Source organism: Ricinus communis, chromosome 9 (genome assembly GCF_019578655.1).
Source record: "Ricinus communis isolate WT05 ecotype wild-type chromosome 9, ASM1957865v1, whole genome shotgun sequence".
Taxonomy (NCBI): domain Eukaryota; kingdom Viridiplantae; phylum Streptophyta; class Magnoliopsida; order Malpighiales; family Euphorbiaceae; genus Ricinus; species Ricinus communis.
In genome coordinates this window covers 14,561,800-14,584,088 of record NC_063264.1, presented here as the reverse complement: position 1 = coordinate 14,584,088, position 22,289 = coordinate 14,561,800, and the positions used below count along the sequence as shown (strand labels likewise).

The following is a 22,289-nucleotide window of genomic DNA, read 5'->3' as shown; positions in this document are numbered from 1 at the left end:
ATCCCGTTTTATGCTAGAATCACCTGTCTTTTGTTTCCCTTTTCATTTCAGGTCATTTTCGAAGGACACCATCAGTAATCGAGGGAAATCACGTGGGATTACGGAGCAAAATCCATCAAATTGGGGCGAGAACAAGCACCCCGAGGGTTGAGCACGGCTGGACTCCGTACCGTGCTGAATTATCAAGAGGCTATCCCCAATTGTGCCATTTCAGCACGCCCGTAGCCACCACGACCTCCGTACGGCTGTGGTGGATCACCTAGCAGACTCCACAGATTGACCGACTGGACTCGGTAGTCTTGAATCAACTATATAGGCGATTTTGAATTCTAATAAAAAAAAGATGATTTTTGGACTCAATTCCAAGACACACACTTAATCAAATATTTCCTATACCTCAATTGTAGACCTGGAGAGATCAATTTTCATCAATTGAAGGGGGGATTCCACTTATTCCAACATCGAATTGAAGATCAAGACAAACTTTGGGAGCATTCAAGAGGCAACTAGGGTTTGAGATTTTGAATTTGCAAATTTAGGGTTTCTCATTCAGCTTGAAAGAGAAGGGTGTACATACCTTTAATTTGTTTTTCCTTATTTTGTTCTTTAATTGCTTTGACTATGAACATGAGCAGCTACATCTTTTGAATCCATTAGGGTTCACCTTTGTTGATGGATTATGCTTAATTATTAGTTTTTTATAATTGTCAATTCTTGCAATCTTCTTGCTATTCAGTAATAAAAGTTTGATGCAATTAATTTGAGACGTTGGATTAATTGTTTATTAGGTTGTTTCTTGACATTGAGAAATGCTTGTTACAACTGGATTTTGAATAGTAAGGACTGGTAGTTAACACTTAGAGATGAGGTTGATTTACTCGCCGGATTAAGAACTAACAACTCTTAATAGTCTTAAATCATACTTAATGCTAATTTGTAGTAATCTGATAGGAAGAGATTCTATTAGGTTAGTGCAGGTTTAGGAATCCGGTAAGCTCGAGAGAGGAACCGGGATTCAATTTAGGATTTAGGCACGGGTAAGCAAGATCGGCAATCCATAAAATTCATCTTTAGAATTCCATCACTTAGGCTCCCTTTTGGATTTATTTCTCTCTTTACAATTGTCTTTTAATTGTCCATTGTTGTCCTTCATTTACTTAATTGCACTCATAACCATTAGCTGGTATGTTAGAACTTTCACACCCTATTTCAGACTAGATAACATAGAAAGCAGTAGTAACTCTAGGTTCACCCGATCTCTAGGGATACAACCTTGATACTCACTAGTGCTAGGCTGCATCGGTAGGTTCACTGCCTTAGGTGTAGGTTGCATAAAGAAACCATCAAGTTTTTGGCGTTCTTTGGGGAACCGAAGTGAACTAGAGTGAATTGTTTTGTGTTAATTTAGTCATTATTTGTTTTATTCATTTATTCTTTAATTCTATTATTATTTATTATTATATTATTTTTATTGATCGGTGGTTGTGTGGACTTTCGGTTTCAGGTAGTTTATGACTAGGAGCTCAAACTCGAATCTTATAGAGCCTCTATCTGATCCAGAACGATCCCTCAGACTCTTAAGGAAGAGGTTGCAATTAGAAGAGGAGGAGATTGAGGTTGAGATACCTGTGGATAGACTAGACACGATGGAAAGCCATGACCCCCACGCCGATGACGATCAGAGGACGATGTACGAGTTTGCTCGACCATCTTTGGATGGGACGAAAACTAGTATAGTCAGACCTGCTGTAGCGGCCAATAATTTTGAGATAAAGGCCAATGTTATCCAGATGATCCAACAAAGCGTGCAGTTTGGAGGATTGCCCAGCGAGGACCCAATGCACATATCTCCAACTTTTTGGAGATTTGTGACACATTCAAAATAAATGGAACAACCGATGATGCCATTCGGCTGAGATTGTTTCCATTTTCCTTGAGGGACAGAGCAAAGAGATGGTTGCAATCTCTTCCACAATGCATTTATCACTACCTGGAAGGCGTTGGCCGAAAAATTTTTATATAAGTATTTTCCTCCCGCTAAAACTGCTAAACTTAGAAATGACATATCTTCTTTTGTGCAGTTTGATGATGAAAGCATGTACGATGCATGGGAGAGATTTAAAGATCTTTTGAGATGCTGCCCACATCACGGATTGCCAGTGTGGATGCAGGTTCAGACCTTCTACAGCGGGTTGAACCTCGCAACGAGGCAGATGGTGGATGCTGCAGCAGGAGCGGCGCTAAACAGTAAGACGCCCGAGCAAGCTCAGAACTTGATAGAGGAAATGGCCATGAACAACTATCAATGGCAATCCTCTAGGAACCGACCAGGAAGACAAGGAGTGGTCAACCAAGTGGACTCTACAGCAGCCTTGGCAGCTCAAGTGGAGCTTCTAGCCAAGAAGATCGACCAACTCAGGATGCGGTTCACGCGTGAGCGTTAGGCTGCGAGTTTTGTGGTGGCCCGCATTACGGCGAATCGTGATCATGCGGAGGTATGTTTGCTTCATCTTCTATTAATTTTCCATCTAATTCTACTATATCTTCTGATGTTGAATAGGTTGATTATATGGGGAATGCCCCAAGATAGCAGAATAACCCCTACAGTAATACATACAACCCTGGATGGCGCAATCACCCCAATTTCAGTTGGAGGAACAATAATGCCCAGGGTCCGCCAGTTTCCAAAGACTTCATCAATGACCACAAAGAACAACCACTGGGCTCGCACAAGCTCCTCCTCCCCAAGAAAAGAAGTCAAATTTAGAGGAGCTCATGATGAAGTTTGTGACATCTACAGAAACAAGATTCCAGCAGACTGATAGTGCACTTAGGAATCAGCAGGCCTCGATTCAGAACTTGGAGACTCAAATTGGCCAAATTTCTAAGATGCTTTCAGAGAGACCTTCAGGATCGCTCCCTAGCACTACAGAGTCAAACCCGAGGGAGCATTGCAAAGCTATCACCTTGTGTTCAGGTAAGAATTTGACTGGTTCTTCGCCTTTAGCTGATAAGGATAATACAATCGTGCAGGTCGAGCCAGCTAAGGAAGGACCAGACCTTGAGATGGTAGAGAATGAGAGAAAGAAAGAAGACAGGCAAAAGAGCCCTGTGCGGGAGCATCAGCCCCCGGTACCATATCTTGCAAGGTTGAGACAGGATATGGTGGACAAGCAATACAGTAAGTTTCTTGACTTAAATTAACTTACCTTTTGTTGAGGCAATTTCACAGATGCTGAAATACGCCAAGTTTTTAAAGGAGATTTTGAGCAACAAGAGGAAGTTGGAGGATCTTGGTCAGGTGGTGCTTAATGAGGAGTGTTCACTATTCTCCGAACAAACCGCCACTCAAGCGACGAGATCCGTGGAGTTTTACTATCCCTTGTATGATTGGTGATTTATCAATTAGTGGTGCATTGGCTGATTTAGGAGCCAGTATTAACTTAATGCCCACTAGTTTATTTGCCAAATTAGGGTTGCATGAGCCAAAGCCTACTAGGATGAGTGTTCAATTAGCAGATAGGACTATTAAAATTCCTAGAGGTATTGTTGAAGATGTACTTGTAAAGGTAGATAAATTTATCTTTCTTGTAGATTTTGTGGTAATGGATATGGAGGGTGATAGCACTGCCTCTTATCTTGGGTAGGCCTTTCCTAGCTACATCAAGGGGTACGTTATCGATGTAAGCGATGGAAAGCTTAAGCTTAGAGTTAATGATGAGACCATTACCTTTGACTGGCCACTTCCATGAGACAACACCGGACTATGATAATCGTATGTTCTATTGATGTTATTGATGATGTGGTTGAGTCCCATTTACAAGAAATTTTATGTACGACCCTTTGCAAGTAGCATTAGGCCGAGGATGAGGAGGAGTTTTCTAATGAGCAAGTGTTGGAGCAACTCATTTGTTTTATTGGCTTCCCGAGCCGAGCTTGTCAACCGATCCCTATCTTTTTTGTGGTCCGGGGTGCGAAAAGTAAAGACTTCATTCGAGGACCCACCGGTTTTAGAATCAAGGAATTACCGAGCCACTTGGTTTATGCCTTCCTGGATGAAGAGAAGCGCTTACCAGTAATCATAGCGATCTAACTCTGAAGAACAAGCCATGCTTGTTGGAAGTTCTAAGGAAGTACAAGAAGGCCTTTGCTTTCAATATAGCCGATATCCCGGGCATAAATCCAAGTTTCGCTCTCATAAGATTTCATTGGGGGACAGGCCGGTACGTTCAGCCTCAAAGACGACTCAATCCGAACATGAAAGAAGTGGTAAAGAAGGAGGTAATTAAACTTCTTGATGCAGGTTTGATATATCCCATTTCCGATACCGTGGGTTAGTCCTGCAGTTGTACCCAAGAAAGGAGGCATCACAGTGGTAAGGAATGAGAAGGATGAGCTGATCCCGACTCGGACGGTAGCGAGGCTTCCGAGTTTGCATTGATTATCAGAGGCTTAATGATGCAACTCGGAAGGACCACTTTCCCTCTTCCTTTCATTGATCGGGATGATTGAACGTTTAGCAGGCCACATGTTTTATTATTTTCTTGATGGCTTTTCAAAGTTACTTTCAGGATTCCTATTGCACCGAGGACCAAGAGAAGACTACCTTCACCGCCCTTATGGGACGTTTTGCTTATAGACGGATGCCATTCGGATCGCAATGCACCGACTACATTTCAAATGGTGCATGATGGCTATTTTTAGGACATGATTGAGGAGTCTATGGAGGTATTTATGGATGACTTCTCTATTTTTGGTAATTCTTTCTCTCTTTGTATTGAGGCTAACTTGGTACTAAACTGGGAAAAATGTCATTTCATGGTAAGAGAGGGGATTGTTTTAGGGCATAAGATCTCTCAGGCTGGGATGGAGGTGGATAGAGCTAAGGTAGAAGTAATATCTAAGCTACCTCCTCCTAGTTCTGTTAAGGCTGTTAGGAGTTTTCTGGGCCATGCAGGGTTTTATAGGAGATTTATTAGAGATTTTTCTAAGATTGCTAGGCCCCTCACTCAATTGTTAGTTAAGGATGTACCTTTTATTTTTGATGATGCATGCGTGGCAGCTTTTGAGTTACTGAAGAAACTTCTAACTACAGCCCCAATCATGGTTTCTCCTGATTGGGGGCTGCCTTTTGAACTGATGTGCGATGCTAGTGATTATGCAGTTGGAGCTGTGCTTGGACAGAGGATTGAAAAGAAGTTTCAACCCATTTACTACGCCAGCAAGACCTTGACAGGAGCCCAAGAACACTACACCACCACAGAGAAGGAGTTATTGGCGGTTGTTTACGCCTTCGACAAGTTTAGATCATACCTCGTTCTCTCCAAAACCATTGTCTTCACGGACCACTCGGCATTGAGGTACTTATTCCTGAAAAATGATGCAAAACCGAGATTGATTCGGTGGATTCTTTTGTTACAGGAATTTGACGTCGAGATCAAGGATAAGAAGGGCGCGGAGAATCTGGCAACGGCGCCAAAAACTTGATGGTTTCTTTATGCAACCTACACCTAAGGCAGTGAACCTACCGATGCAGCCTAGCACTAGTGAGTATCAAGGTCGTATCCCTGGAGATCGGGTGAACCTAGAGTTACTACTGCTTGCTATGTTATCTAGTCCGAAATAGGGTGTGAAAGTTCTAACATACCGGTAATGGTTATGAGTGCAATTAAGTAAATGAAGGACAACAATGGACAATTAAAAGACAATTGTAAAGAGAGAAATAAATCCAAAAGGGAGCCTAAGTGATGGAATTCTAAAGATGAATTTTATGGATTGCCGATCTTGCTTACCCGTGCCTAAATCCTGAATTGAATCCCGGTTCCTCTCTCGAGCTTACCGGATTCCTAAACCCTGCACTAACCTAATGGAATCTCTTCCTATCGGATTACTACAAATTAACATTAAGTATGATTTAAGACTATTAAGAGTTGTTAGTTCTTAATCCGTGAGTAAATCAACCTCATCTCTAAGTGTTAACTACTAGTCCTTACTATTCAAAATCCGGTTGTAACAAGCATTTCTCAATGTCAAGAAACAACCTAATAAACAATTAATCCAACGTCTCAAATTAATTGCATCAAACTTTTATTACTGAATAGCAAGAAGATTGCAAGAATTGACAATTATAAAAAACTAACAATTAAGCATAATCCATCAACAAAGGTGAACCCTAATGGATTCAAAAGATCTAGCCTCATGTTCATAGTCAAAGCAATTAAAGAACAAAATAAGGAAAAACAAATTAAAGGTATGTACACCCTTCTCTTTCAAGCTGAATGAGAAACCCTAAATTTGCAAATTCAAAATCTCAAACCCTAGTTGCCTCTTGAATGCTCCCAAAGTTTGTCTTGATCTTCAATTCGATGTTGGAATAAGTGGAATCCCCCTTCAATTGATGAAAATTGATCTCTCCAGTCTACAATTGAGGTATAGGAAATATTTGATTAAGTGTGTGTCTTGGAATTGAGTCCAAAAATCGTCTTTTTTTATTAGAATTCAAAATCGCCTATATAGTTGATTCAAGACGGCCGAGTCCAGTCAGTTGATTCAAGACCGAGTCCAGTCTTGAACTGTAGTCCACAGCCGAGCCACCACAGGCCGTGCCCAAGGCGGTGCTGATCCACCACAGGCCGTCGGAGGCCGTGGTGGCTACTAAGGCGTACGAAATGGCACAATTGGGGATAGCCTCTTGATAATTCAAAGACGGCCGGAGTCCAGCCGTGCTCAACCCTCGGGGTGCTTGTTCTCGCCCAATTTGATGGATTTTGCTCTGTAATCCCATGTATTTCCCTCGATTACTGATGGTGTCCTTCGAAAATGACCTGAAATGAAAAGGGAAACAAAAGACAGGTGATTCTAGCATAAAACGGGATAATCATGCATAAAAATGTGAACAATCGGGCATGAAAACATGTATAGTATGATGCTTATCAAATTACCCCATGCTTAAACTTTTGCCTGTCCTCAAGCAATTTACAACTCACTCCTCAAAAGATATCAAATAACTCAATCAACTGCATTGCAGGAGGTTAGCTCAAAATAAATTTCAAAACTCTATAATGATTTTTCCCAAAATCCCCAAATCACTAAATCCTTAAGAGAAAGAGCAAACTTAATAAAGTTGCTAAAGTTAAAATGATAAACCATCTAAATTAAGAAATTGAGAATCATGCCTCACAAGATATCACTCAAAACACACAAGTGTATATAGGTGAAAGAAGATCGCCAAGCTCTCAACGCAAAAATACAGAAAAAGTGCTTACCATAGGCTTGCTTATGGATTCAATCTCCACTAATCAATATTCATGATCAAAGGGTCTTGAGCCAGGTTGTAATGGGGTTAAGGTAAGGTACGTATAAATATGGAAAGTAGGCTACCAGTTGCTGGAAGTTAAGCAAGTAATGCAAGAAAGTAATGAAGGATCAAGTGCTGTACCAAAATGAACACTAATTTGCTCTAAAAATAAGATGATGCTCGAAATGAACTAAATTAATACTTTCTACTTTTTTTCTTTGTTTTTTTTTTTTTTTTTATATATAAATATATATACTATGTATATATATTACAACAGTTTATGTAGGAGTTGTTGGTTATTGACACATACAATAATTGAAGGAAGCATCTATGAAAAATCTAGCAACTTAGTGAAATATATGAATGCAGATTGATCTAAAGTAAAATGCAGCATAACTTATATAATTTCCAGCAACAATGGTAGAAAGAATGGTCAAATGAATAGAAGTGATAAGATGAGTGTCACTGTTATTATTGTCAAGAAATGAATGGCTAAGGCTCAAAATTGGTTCACTAAGGGAAAAATAGGGTTAGGCTTTTTTTTGGCCAAATTGTGTAAATCCTAAGTGCCCAAATCATCTCACGATTATTGACAATTCATGTAATTTCAATAGATATCGTAAAGCAAGTTCTAGAAATGAGATTCCGTAAAATGCTCACTAATGAAGGAAAAGGGAGCATAATAGTGATGCACCAATTGGCTCAAAATCTCACCATTTGAGTGATTTAAAATTGCATGAATTCTCAACCCAAAGTTTAAATAGTCAATCACAATAATAAGCGGCAATATTAATAAAGTGTTCTATATCTACGATAAAGTAATATGGAAGAATTAAGGAAAAATACCAGTTTTACCTGGCTGGATTGTAGTTGAGAGATTTATTCATTGCCTTCTTCCGAACAAGGTTCGATAAAAGCTATAAGGGAATCCATTCAAAGGAGAAAAAAGTCATCAACTACTTAATTAAAACAAAACTCAAGATAGGCACAACATCGGTAGGTCCCTACCCCACATTTTAGTATAACACTGTCCACAGTGTTAGAGAGATTTAGACTGAGGAAGCATATGATTCACACATTATGGTTATGGAAGATCATGCTGAATTTTTTTTTTTTTTTTTTTTTTTTTTTTTTAATTAAAAAAACTATAATGTTCTACTTAACATAAACAAACAAGTGCAAGGAAATAACATAAAAGTAAACAAGCTACAAGCAAGAAAGTAAAAGGAGATAACAAATTGAAAGAAAGAAAAAGAAAAAAAAATAAAAAATAAAATAAAAAAAAATAAAGAAAAAGGATGGAGGAAAATATCACAAATTTTTTTCTTTCTGCTAAGAGTCTGCTGACGGTGTTAGAGAGATTTAGACTGAGGAAGCATATGATTCACACATTATGGTTATGGAAGATCATGCTGAATTTTTTTTTTTTTGTTTTTTTTTTTTTTTTTAATTAAAAAACTATAATGTTCTACTTAACATAAACAAACAAGTGCAAGGAAATAACATAAAAGTAAACAAGCTACAAGCAAGAAAGTAAAAGGAGATAACAAATTGAAAGAAAGAAAAAGAAAAAAAAATAAAAAATAAAATAAAAAAAAATAAAGAAAAAGGATGGAGGAAAATATCACAAATTTTTTTCTTTCCGCTAGGAGTCTGCTGACGGTGTATCCTCACTGGTTGGATCTGCTGGAAGTTGGGGGGCGGGGAAATTTACTTTGAGGAGGTTGCGGTGGTGGATCGGGGGTCTGAAGCATGTCGCCAAATCGAACTCCATATCATCAATGAGCCGTTGATTTTGTGCTCCGACCTCTTGCATCTTTTGAATCGCACTACTATGAAGTCATTCGGGTGGCCTGTCTTTCTAAACCACTCAGGAATTGTTGAAGTGTACTGTTCAAATCGCCTAACTGCGTTTCGCTTCTTGAAACCGCACAAACTCGTTGTACTTTCGTAGATCGCAGACTCGATCTAGACGGTCGGCCAAAGCACTGATCTCGACGCTCGATGGCTCTACCGAATAAGAGGATGAGGCTCCATATGAAGGCATAAACACTCTAGCTGGGTTAGGAATCCTAACATCCGGAATCCCAGCCGACGGATGTTGGGCTCCTCTAGCCGCTGCCTCTCTAGCTTCCCTGACTATTGTGCTCACGAGCCTATATTCAATACCATGTGGATGTCTAGTGGCCGTGATCATATGCATGTTGATCATTTGTCCGATCCCTAGTGGTGTCATGTCACCAATATTTGAAAGCTCCAAATGATACCGTCCAATACATCTAGTCTCTTAGCTAACATAGTCACATACGGACCGAAACAACAATGCATCTTCTTCTGAGCGTCTACTATAAATGAACGGACTTGTCGAGCCAATAAATATCCCAAGTCTAGCTTCTTCCGATGTTGCATAGCCCGGAGAATAAAGACATCGATCATGTGATCGCCCAAACTGTCCCCCTACCTGTAATGGTGTAAGCTAGTAGGGTATGAATGTAGCGGAGATGGTCCAGGTAGGCTAGATGCCTTAGACCGCTTGGGTAGTATGTTTCCGGCCTCATTACCAATGAATCCCACATGGCGTCATATGAAATTGGGTGGATGTAGAGACAACCCTGATACTCCTCCCCCGAGATTTCTTGTTCAGTCCATAATCCCAAATGCATTCCAAATTGTGGGACCGACATCGAGAACTCCCTTCCCCCAAGCCTAAAATAAATTGCATCAGCCGATGCCAGCCAGGATCCGTCGCAGGAAGAAGGTGCTGAGGAACTCGATCGTAAGCTCACAGTAGGTTGGCTCAATGATGTCAAAGAATCTCGCATATGGCAGAGTCTCGATCAGTGTGTGCACATCTTGAGCCAATCCCACTCTCTCTAGGGATGTGAAGTCTATGCAACGGCCCGCCATCACTTGCTTCCATCTCATGACTTGGAATCTACTTTCATTGTCTGCATTAGGGAATGTCCACAATGGATGACGGCCAGTGTGGATGGATTCACGCAGTGCTCTCAAGGTCGGACTATTTCACGTGGTGGTGGAGGTGGAAGTCGTGCTGTGGAGGAAGACGTTCCTTCACCACGCGATCGCTTCTTTGGTAGCTGACGCGTTTCAATTGCTTTCTACGAGATTTATCGCGGTCCGTCATATCACTTAATGCAACGAATTATTAGTTTTTTGTAAAAATTCAAGTTAATGAAAGAAATAATCTACCGAATCAACAGCATAATGATTATACTTCGACTAACCAAAACTTGTATAAACTAATAAACCGATATATATCAATCCAATTTATCATGAACCAAAGAATTGCAATTTAAATCTAAACATTATTCATGCTTTGCATGTCAGAGGCACATTTTATTTCCACCAAAACCCCACAGTTATTAATTTCATAACCAACTACACCACAAACACAACAACTAATGTAGATTAACCTAACCAAGGTCATATAGTTACACTATAGAGCCACCAAAATATCCTAGCATGTCCTAACAAAAGTATATGTCTAAAATAGAAGTGAAATCATAATAATAAAATAATAAAATAAAAAATAAAAAAAAAATAAAATATAATGCAACAAATGAAGGGACTTACCTGAGTTCGCTTAGGAAAGTGAGAAGGGTGAGATAGGGGTATAAGAACAACACCTTTGAGCTAAGAAAAACAAAAGGGAAGCAAAATTTTCGGAGGCCTCCAATTCTTATAGGCACGGTTTCAAAGACGGGTGAGGGTAAGGCCGTCGATCAAGACGGCTAGGACTCACCTGCGGCCGATCCTTTAGCCTTCTTTGGATGCTCCTTGGCACGGGCATTTGCCGTGCTTCCCAAAGACGGCTAGGGGTTGTGTCCCGTCGCCTTGAAACCGTGACAATTGCTCTTTATCCTTCAACACGGTCTTGACTCGGCCGTGCTCATCAAGACTACCGGTGATGCACGTGATGGCTACTAAACCGTGGTGAAACGGAGTTTTCCTGGGCTTGCCTTTTGCCGACTCGAGTCGCCTTGCCCCCATACCTATAATTAACACATATGCATGTAATTAAATCATTAAACAAGTAGATATGGTCAAACGGAAGAGTTTGTCCTCTTCGATTCTATAAGTCCGAAAAATTAAAATTAACCTAATTATTTTTAAGCAACTATAATAAAGTCAAATGAAAATAATGAAACAATCACAACTAATTAAAAATATGAAAGTATAATCCAAGTCGAATGCATGTGAAGTGCTTATTTGCGAGTCTTAAGCGTGACTCATTCGGATCACCCTTCTGCATACAAAGCCAGTCAACTCGTTGCTCACTATCCAACGAGTTACAATGATATCGCTTTAGCCGATGGCCGTTCACTTTGAAGTTCCCCTTCTCTGGATGATGCAACTCTACCACTCCATATGGAAAGACTTGTCCGATCTGAAATGGTCCAGACCAACGAGTCTATAGCTTTCCGGGAAACAGACGAAGGCGAGAGTTGTAAAGCAACACTCGATCCCCAACCTGAAATTCCTTAGGCTCACGAATCCTTTGATCATGCCATTTCTTAGTCCTTGCTTTGTAAGTTGAGGAGTTTTCATATGCCTGCTGGCGCCACTCATCTAGCTCACTCAGCTGCCATTGTCGCTCCTTACCTGCATAATCAATATCAAAGTTACAAGTTCTAAGGGCCCAAAGTGCCCTATGCTCTAACTCAACAGGCAAATGACATGACTTTCCATAAACAAGGTGATAGGGCGTAAAACCTATAGATGTCCTAAAAGCAGTCCTAAACGCCCATAATGCATCATCTAACTTAAGAGTCCAAATTCTTCCCATCGGTACTAACGGTTCTCTCTAAAATACGTTTAATACCCCTATTAGTTACCTCAACCTGCCCACTAGTCTGGGGGTGATAGGGAGTAGAGAACCGATGAGTAACTCCGTACCGCTTAAGTACTTTCTCTAATTGGGTGTTGCAGAAATGTGTTCCTCTATCACTAATAAGCGCCCTAGGTATGCCAAACCTAGCAAACAATCGCTTAAGGAACCTGCAGACAACCCTAGCATCATCGTTGGCTACCGAGCTTCGTGCCACTTAGAGAAATATTCAACAGCAACCAGAATGTACTTATTACCATACGAAGAGGGAAAGGGTCCCATGAAGTCGATGCCCCAGACATAAAAAATCTCAACGACTTGCACACTGGTTTGGTGCATCTCATCACGAGAAGAGATATTACCTGCGCGCTGGCATGGGTCACAAACCTTAACAAATTTTCGTGCATCTTGGAAAAGCATAGGCCAATAGAATCCTGCCTCTAGCACCTTCCTCGCAGTATGGTTTGTCGCTTGATGACCTCCAAGTGGGTCCCTCATGGCATTGCTTCAATATTTGGAGAGTCTCCTCGCCATATACACAACGAATCACCCGATCCGCACATACTTTAAACAAAAGGGATCTTCCCAAATATAGTATTTCAAATCGTCAAGAATTTCTTCTTTCGACACGTCATACCCTTTGGTAGAACCCTAGCAACCAAATAGTTAGCATAATCAGAAAACCAGGGAGTATCAGTGTATACATGAGTGACATACAAATGTTCTTCTGGAAATCGATCATTTATGGTCGTCTCATCAAGTGCATCTAAGTGAGGATTTTCCAATCTCGATAAATGGTCCGCTGCCAGATTCTCCGGGCCTTCTTATCCTTGATCTCGACGTCAAATTCCTGTAACAAAAGAATCCACCGAATCAATCTCGGTTTCGCATCATTTTTCAGGAATAAGTACCTCAATGTCGAGTGGTCCGTGAAGACAATGGTTTTGGAGAGAACGAGGTATGATCTAAACTTGTCGAAGGCGTAAACAACCGCCAATAACTCCTTCTCTGTGGTGGTGTAGTGTTCTTGGGCTCCCTGTCAAGGTCTTACTGGCGTAGTAAATGGGTTGAAACTTCTTTTGAATCCTCTGTCCAAGCACAGCTCCAATCGCATAATCACTAGCATCGCACATCGCTCAGGTAGCCCCCAATCGGGAGAAACCATGATTGGGAAGTTTCTTCAAGAACTCAAAAGTCGCCACGCATGCATCATCAAAAATAAAAGGTACATCCTTAACTAACAATTGAGTGAGGGGCCTAGCAATCTTAGAAAAATCTCTAATAAATCTCCTATAAAACCCTGCATGGCCCAGAAAACTCCTAACAGCCTTAACAGAACTAGGAGGAGGTAGCTTAGATATTACTTCTACCTTAGCTCTATCCACCTCCATCCCAGCCTGAGAGATCTTATGCCCTAAAACAATCCCCTCTCTTACCATGAAATGACATTTTTCCCAGTTTAGTACCAAGTTAGCCTCAATACATCTAGCTAACATGCGCTCAAGGTTTGCCAAACAAAGAGAGAAAGAATTACCAAAAATAGAGAAGTCATCCATAAATACCTCCATAGACTCCTCAATCATGTCCTCAAAAATAGCCATCATGCACCGCTGAAATGTAGCTGGTGCATTGCACAGTCCGAATGGCATCCGTCTATAAGCAAACGTCCCATAAGGGCAGGTGAAGGTAGTCTTCTCTTGGTCCTCAGGTGCAATAGGAATCTGAAAGTAACCTGAAAAGCCATCAAGAAAACAATAAAACATGTGGCCTGCTAAACGTTCAATCATCCGATCAATGAAAGGAAGAGGAAAGTGGTCCTTCCGAGTTGCATCATTAAGCCTACTGAATCAATGCAAACTCGGAAGCCTTCCGTCCGAGTCGGGATCAGCTCATCCTTCTCATTCCTTACCAACGTGATGCCTCCTTTCTTGGGTACAACTCGCAGGACTAACCTACGAACGCCGAAATGGGATATATCAAACCTGCATCAAGAAGTTTAATTACCTCCTTCTTTACCACTTCTTTCATGTTCGGATTGAGTCGTCTTTGAGGTCGAACGACCGGCCCCCAATGAAATCTTATGAGAGCGAAACTTGGATTTATGCCCGGGATATCGACTATATTGAAAGCAAAGGCCTTCTTGTACTTCCTTAGAACTTCCAACAGCATGGCTTGTTCTTCGGAGTTAGATCTACCGCTATGATTACCGGTAAGTGCTTCTCTTCATCCAGGAAGGCATAAACCAAGTGGCTCGTGAATTCCTTCCGCCTAAAACTGGTGGGTCCTCGAATGAAGTCTTTACTTTCTCGCACCCCGGACTGTCAAGAAAAAGATAGGGATCAGTTGACAAGCTCGGCTCAGAAGCCAATAAAACAGCGAGTTGCTCCAACACTTGCTCATTGGACAACTCCTCCTCATCCTCAGCTAATGCTACTTGTAAAGGGTCAGCACATAAAATTTCTTGTAAATGGGACTCAACCACATCATCAATAACATCAATAGAACATACAGTATTATCATAGTCCAGTGACTGTCTCATGGAAGTGGCCAGGTCAATGGTAATGGTCTCATCATTAACTCTAAGCTTAAGCTTTCCATCGCTTACATCGATAACAGCCCTTGATGTAGCTAGGAAAGGCCTACCCAGGATAAGAGGCACAGTGCTATCACCCAGGGATGACCAAAATGTACAACACCTTACGATCCCATTATTGGTGGCCTAAAATGAAGAAAGATATGGCAGAGTATGTTTCAAAATGTGTAACATGTCAACAAGTCAAAGCAGAACACCAAACACTAGTTGGAAAGTTGATACCTTTGTCAATTCCGGTATGGAAATGGGAAAGAATAACGACAGATTTTGTATGTGGAACTCCAAGAAAGAATGATGCTATATGGGTGATTGTTGATCGATTAACTAAGTCAGCTCACTTTTTACCTATCAGATGGGGTAGTTCACTTGAATTTTTATCCAAACAATATGTGAATGAAATTGTTAGATTGCATGGAGTTCAAGTGTCCATTGTAACAAATAGGGATCAGCGGTTTAAATCTCGCTTTTGGGAGAGTTTACATGAGGCTTTGGGTACTAAATATTTCAGCACTCCTTTTCATCCTTAGACAGATGGGCAATCAGAAAGAACAATTCAAACACTCAAAGATTTGCTCCTAGCTTGTGTATTAGAATTTAAAGGTGCATGGGATGAACATATTGGTTTAATGGAGTTTGCTTATAACAATTAGTACCATAGCAGTATCCATATGGCACCATATGAGGCATTATATGGAAGAAAGTGTAGTAGTCCTATTCCTTGGGATGAAGAAGGAATGTGTGTATTAGAAGGCCCTAAAATACTCAAGATACAGTGGATAAAGTAAAACTAATTAGAAGTAGACTCAAAGTAGCACAAGATAGACAATAAAGCTATACATACCAGCATAGGAGAGAAATGGAATATGAAGTGGGTGAGAAAGTGTTTCTTCGAATTTCACCATGGAAAGGAGCAATTAGATTTGGCAAAAAAGGCAAGTTCAGTCCTCAATATATAGGGCCATATAAAATTCTTGAAAGAATTGGTCCATTGGCTTATAGGTTAGCACTACCACCAGAAATGGCCTAGATGCATGATGTGTTTCACGTGAATATGCTTAGAAAATATCGATCTGATCCTACACATATACTTAAAAATCAAGAAGTGGAAATTGCCGATAATTTGAATTATGTTGAAGAACCGATAAAAATCATTGGTTATAAGATAAAACAGTTACGGAATTGAGAGATTTCCTTGGTTAAAATGTTGTGCAGGAACCATTTATAAGAAGAAGCTACTTGAGAAACTGAGGAGAATATGAAGTGACAATATCCCTATTTATTCGTAGGTATTGAATTTTGAGGACAAAATTCTTAAAAGAGAGGGAAAAATGTAACGTCCTTAACCTTAACCACAAGCATTTCATTTAAATTTGCATGTATTACATAAAATACACTTAAACATATGCATCTCAAATCATTCCATTTGATTATGCGAATTCCACATCTTTCATTTGTTTTGTATTTGTCAAAGTGCATTGCAATGGCATATTTTAGTATGTGTAATATAGGATGTATTTAAGGTATTATAAAATGTAAGGAATTGAATTTATTTGACTTATTTATATAGATTGATTTGGACTTTTATTTGATAATTGATTACAATATAACAAAAAGAATGATGATAATGATAATAATAATAATAATAATAATAATAATAATAATAAATATAAGATAGTGGAAGTGTATGGAGGTAATGGATGTGTATGGGAGTGTCCTTATCTTGTGAAAAAAAAAACACTAGAAAACTTTAGTGTATCTCCTTATTAAGCTATAACTCCCGTATAAAAAAAAATCTATATCTAATTCCTTTCCTTTTTTCTCTCAAATTGCTAAATCTAAATCTTGTTGATTTCAGCTATTGATTTGGGTAAGTTACTTATTTTTATTCTATATTATAATTACAATTATATGATTATGGTGTGAAGTGATCTTATAATCCTTAAATTCTGTTTCAGAGCAGAATGTTGCACCCCTATTTTCATAGCCATAAAAGAAGAATTAGGAGAAACATAAAACATGAAACTTGTAAATTTATGTTTCATCTTCATGCCTATAAAATTGTTTCACGAGATTTGCTGTGTGTGATGAGAAATTCTTCTTTGATTGGAACTAGTTAAATTGTATCTACTGTAGGGGGATTTTCCTTTGTTTAATAAATATGAGACCCTTAGGGGCTGAATTAGATAAATTTTATTAAACATGAGTTTTGTTCTTTCTTATGTTATCTAAAACCATATGATGCAGTTTAATAAAATAATATGTGTGTAATGAGAAATCACCCTTGGAGTGAGGCTGGTTCTGTTTGCTCTTTCTGTAGGTAGTATGGTGTTTCCCAAATAGTATGAGGACTTTAGAGGCTAAACTAGATGAAGTTTAAAACACGACAGTTGTTCCTTTATATTTATTGAAGTTTCTGGAATAGGATTTTTCAATTTGACTTGTGTAACTTGAGAAATTCTAAACTGAATGCGACTTGCTCATACTGTTTTTGTGCAGAATATAGGTTTGGATTCAAAAATTCACCATTAATTATGCAGAGCTTAAATTGTGATAATTTGTGGATATGTTATAGCCCTATATGTCTAGTTTTATAAAAAAAAGGAATTAACTAATTTAGAATTGTTGGTGAAATTTATTCACTCTCAAGTCTGGCAAGGTCAAGCTATCCAATAGGAAAGAATTGTGCATAAATGTTAAGCTTACACATATAAAGAGCATATCCTGAAAATAAACTAATTGTATACCAAGCATAAAGAGTTATTATAGGTATATTTTTTACCAAATATATGTCATATTTTAGGATCTCAAGGCATCAGTGAAGCTTGAGAAGGAAATACTTGTGATTGAGATTAGTGTGAACATGTGGTGAAGTTATGTGATTGAGCTGAATTGTTTTGATTATTTAAATATATGTAGTTTGTTTATTGATTGATTATGTTTATATACAAGTGTTTATAAGTTAAATGCAAATTTTACACTTGAGCACTTGCATACGGATATAAAAGGATGTTGTGACTAGCTTGGCAATTGCAAATGATCAAAGGAAATCACATGATTCACATGTTATATGCTGGCCAACAAAATCAAATGGCAATTGTTTCACATGAATCCCGGGAGCAATATTTGTCTTGAAGGAGTTACCTAAGCACTTGAGCTATGGATTTTTGGATGAGGCAGAAAAGTTGCCTGTGATTGTTGCAGCAGATTTGACACTTGAGGAGCGAGAGATGACTTTAGACTCCTTCAAGAGGTATAAGAAGGCATTTGCCTTCAAGACTGTTTACATTCCCGGGATCAACCCTAGTTTCTATTCTCATAAGATTTTGATGGAGGATAGCTATAGACCAGTAGCTCAGCCATAGAGGCGGCTTAACCTAAACATGAAGGAAATAGTGAAAAAGGAGGTAATTAAACTCCTTAATGTAGGTTTGATTTATCCTATTTCTGACAGTCCTTGGGTGAGCCCTGTGCAGGTTGTGCCGAAGAAAGGAGGCATGACAATAGTTCATAATGAGAAGGATAAGCTGATACCCACACGGATGATAACAGGCTTCCGAGTTTGAATTAATTACAGGAGGCTTAATAATGCAACTTAGAAGCATCACTTCCCTCTTCCTTTCATTGATCAGATGTTAGAGAGATTGGCAGGACATATGTTTTACTTTTTTCTTGATGGCTTTTCAGGTTATTTCCAAATTCTAATTGCACCTGAAGACTAAGAGAAGACGACTTTCACCTGCCCCTATGGGACTTTTGCTTATAGACGGATGCCTTTTGGTCTATGCAATGCACCGGCTACGTTTCAGCGGTGTATGATGGCAATTTTTAGTGATATGATTGAGGAGTCGATGGAGGTATTTATGGATGACTTCTCTGTTTTTGATGATTCCTTTTCTCACTGTTTGGATAATTTAGAATGTAACACCCCCATCACATGATAACCAATAAACATTAGCCAGGAAGCATACAAGCGTCGTAGAATATATACTACAGGTAGATAGGTCAATATGTAGGTTGTTAAGAATCCAGACACAAGGTTATTAACATATAAACATATGATTATACTTAAACATCATTTAACAAGTATTACAAACATCTTCTTATGCCTTATAAGGCATACTTCCATATATATCACATAACTGCATACAAAAATGCATCAGGAGGAGACTTCACAAAACTGGCCCAACTTGACAGAACTGCTAAAAGCTAGACTTCGCATACAACCAACGGATGCACTACTATTTACAAACCTGAAAAGAAAAATTTTGGAGAGGGGTGAGCCTCCAGCTCAGTAAATAAATAATCAACATAATCTAATATCATGCTTCTTATTCTCTACTTATAATTAATATATATCTGTTCTCATAGAATAAAAATATCATTGATATACCATCATATGCCCAATGATTAAATGTAAATGCACATAACATGGATGATGAGAAAATGCAGGCGTTACATAGAATGCATGTTAGCTAGGTGTATTGAGGCTAACTTGCTGCTTAATTGGGAGAAGTGTCATTTTATGGTGAGAGAGGGAATTATGCTAGGGCATAAGATCTCACATGCAGCGATGGAGGTTGATAGAGCTAAGGTAGAGACCATATCTAAGCTGCAACCCCCTAGTTCTGTTAGGGCTGTTAGGAGTTTCTTAGGCCATGTTGGTTTCTATAGAAGGTTTATTATAAATTTCTCTAAGAATGCTAGGCCTCTTTCTTAATTGCTAGTTAAGGATGCACCTTTTGTTTTTTATGATGCATGTTTATCTGCTTTTGAGTTATTGAAGAAACTATTAACCATAGCCCCTATTATGCCTTCGCCTGATTAGGGGCTGCCCTTTGAGCTTATGTGCGATGCTAGTGATTATGCAGTTGGAGCTGTACTTGGACAGAGGTTCGATAGGAAGTTCCAACCCATTTATTATGCTAGCAAGACTTTGACAGGAGCCCAGGAGCATTACACTACTATAGAGAAGGAGTTGTTGGCTATTGTTTATGCCTTCGAAAAATTTAGATCATACCTCGTCTTATCAAAGACCATCGTCTTCACTGACCATTCAGCTTTGAGGTATTTGTTTAATAAGCATGATGCTAAGTCGAGATTGATTAGATGGATTTTATTACAGCAGGAGTTCGACAGTGAGGTCAGAGATAAGAAGGGTGCATAAAATTTGGCAGCGGTTCATTTATGCAAACTAGAGAATCCGAGCTTGGAAGCACTTGATGAGAGCACAATAAATGATCGATTTCCAGAGGAGCACTTGTATTCATTAAAGGTATATTCTGATTCTCCTTGGTTTTCTGATTATGCTAGCTACCTTGTGGCTAGGGTCTTACCAAAGGGTATGAATTATCATCAAAAGAAGAAATTCTTTACTGATTTGAAATACTACATTTGGGAAGACCCCTTCCTATATCGAGTGTCTACAGACCCGGTCATTCGCCGATGTGTTTATGGCGAAGAAAGTCTTCAGATTTTGAGGCACTGTCATGAGGGACCCGTAGGAGGCCATCAGGCGGCAAACCATACTGCTAGGAAGGCGTTGGATGCAGGTGTTTATTGGCCAACTATCTTCCAGTATGCTAGGACATTTGTTCAGGTTTGCGACACTTGTCAGTGCTCAGGTAACATCTCTACCCGTGATGAAATGCCCCAAACTAGTATACAGGCTGTTGAGATATTTGATGTTTAGGGTATTGACTTCATGGGACCCTTCCCTTCTTCCTATGGCAATAAGTATATTCTTGTGGCTGTTGAGCATTTCTCTAAGTGGCCTGAGGGACAGGCTTTATGTACTGATGATGTCAGAGTTGTTTGCAGGTTCCTTAAGAAGTTATTTGCTAGGTTTGGCACATCTAGAGCGTTAATTAGTGACAGGGGAACACATTTCTACAATGCTCAATTAGAGAAGGTACTTAGACGCTATGGTGTGACACATCAATTCTCCACTCCCTATCACCCACAGACCAATAGGCAAGTTGAGGTTACTAATAGGGATTTAAAATACATTTTAGAGAGAACTGTAGGTGTGACTATGAATGATTGGGCTTTAAAACTGGATGATGCATTATGGGCATTTAGGACTGCATATAGGATTTCTATAGGTTTTACGCCCTATAGGCTTGTGTATGGGAAGTCTTCTCATTTACCTGTTGAATTAAAGCATAGGGCTCTTTAGGCCCTTAAAACTTGCAATTTTGATGTTGATTCTGCAGGCAAGGAGAGACAGTGACAGCTGAGTGAATTGGAGGAGTGGCGTCAGTAGGCGTATGAAAACTCTTCAATTTACAAGGCTAGGACGAAGAAATGGCATGATCAGAGGCTTAGAGGTTCCAAGAGTTTCAGATTGGAGATAGAGTATTGCTATATAACTCACGTCTTCGTTTGTTTTCCAGGGAAGCTCAGGAGTCAATGTTCATGGCGATTCGTGGTCAAGCAGGTTTTCCTATATGGCACGGTTGAGCTTCATCATCTTGAGAAAGGTGATTTCAAGTCAATGGACATAGGCTCAAATTATATCATGGAAACTCATTGGAGATTGAGCAGCGGGTTGACATGGTTATGTATTTGCAAGGATGATCCATTTCAGAGTCCAGCTATACGACTCGGGAATAAAAAGAAGCATTTCTATTTACTTATTTGATTTTTACTTTGTTCATCTTCATTTTTTTGAGCTATTTAGTGTTAGTTTATTCAGTTTGATTGCAGAAAATTTTACTTGGTTATTTTTGGGTTGATTTTGCATATTTGGGATGCCTTGGATAGCACACTTTATTTTCTGCAGGTTTTTGAAAAGTTTTAGAGCTGAAAACAGGCTCATGCACGAGCAAGGGCACATATGCACCAACCACATCTGCACCAGCTACATCTGCACTAGCACCATCGCCTTAGTTAGAGGACGTTCCCATCCGGAGTTCAGACATGATGATCAGGGTGGTATCTAGAGGGTTACCTCTTTCTTATGCTTTATTCCATCTGACTTAGTTGTTCATACTATTTTTGGTTTATGACTTTTATTCCTTTATTTTCATGATAGATGTTAGTTCTTTATTTTCTTGAACATTATTTTTTGCTTATTTTGCTACTCAAGTGTGGGGTAGGTAACCTCGTTCTTTTCAGGTACCCAGCTTCATTGTGAACCTTATAGTAGTGGAATGCATATTTTGATGTTTACTCTTTTATTGTCGATACTCTATTTTAAGTTTTCTTTAATTTGAGTAGTTGATGATTTAGTTTATGAGTAGACATTGTTTTATTCTTGTATTATTTTGTAAAAGAAAGTAATTGATGGTCTCTATAGCATCAGCTCGACCGGGTTAACCGGTGTTTCTCTTTGGTTTCTCGATTTATTTTGCTTTAGTTTAGAACTTCATTAATGTTGCTGCTTTATGATTTGATTGATGATTTAAATGAAATTTCTTAGAATCCTTTACAATTTAGCCACACTTAAATGGTAAGATTTGAGCCAATTGCAAGCATCCATTATACTTTTGCTCTTTATTTTCTTATTGATTATGCGGTATGCTTGATGTGAACTTTCTCTGTAATGCTTA

General features: G+C 39.2%; 1 protein-coding gene and 1 non-coding gene across 2 annotated transcripts; one reads left to right on the top strand and one right to left on the bottom strand.

Moving 5' to 3' along the window:
• Positions 1-2,048: 2,048 nt before the first annotated feature.
• LOC112535839 lies at positions 2,049-2,155 on the bottom strand. Its single transcript, XR_003079927.1, has one exon. It is a non-coding gene; the product is annotated as a small nucleolar RNA R71 (small nucleolar RNA).
• A 17,154-nt stretch (positions 2,156-19,309) lies between these two features.
• On the top strand, positions 19,310-20,979 carry LOC125371185. Its single transcript, XM_048379717.1, has 6 exons — positions 19,310-19,396; positions 19,565-19,803; positions 20,050-20,078; positions 20,166-20,335; positions 20,429-20,862; positions 20,952-20,979. The coding sequence occupies exons 1-6, from the start codon at positions 19,310-19,312 to the stop codon at positions 20,977-20,979; spliced, it is 987 nt and encodes a 328-aa protein (XP_048235674.1).
• The last annotated feature ends 1,310 nt before the right edge of the window (positions 20,980-22,289 follow it).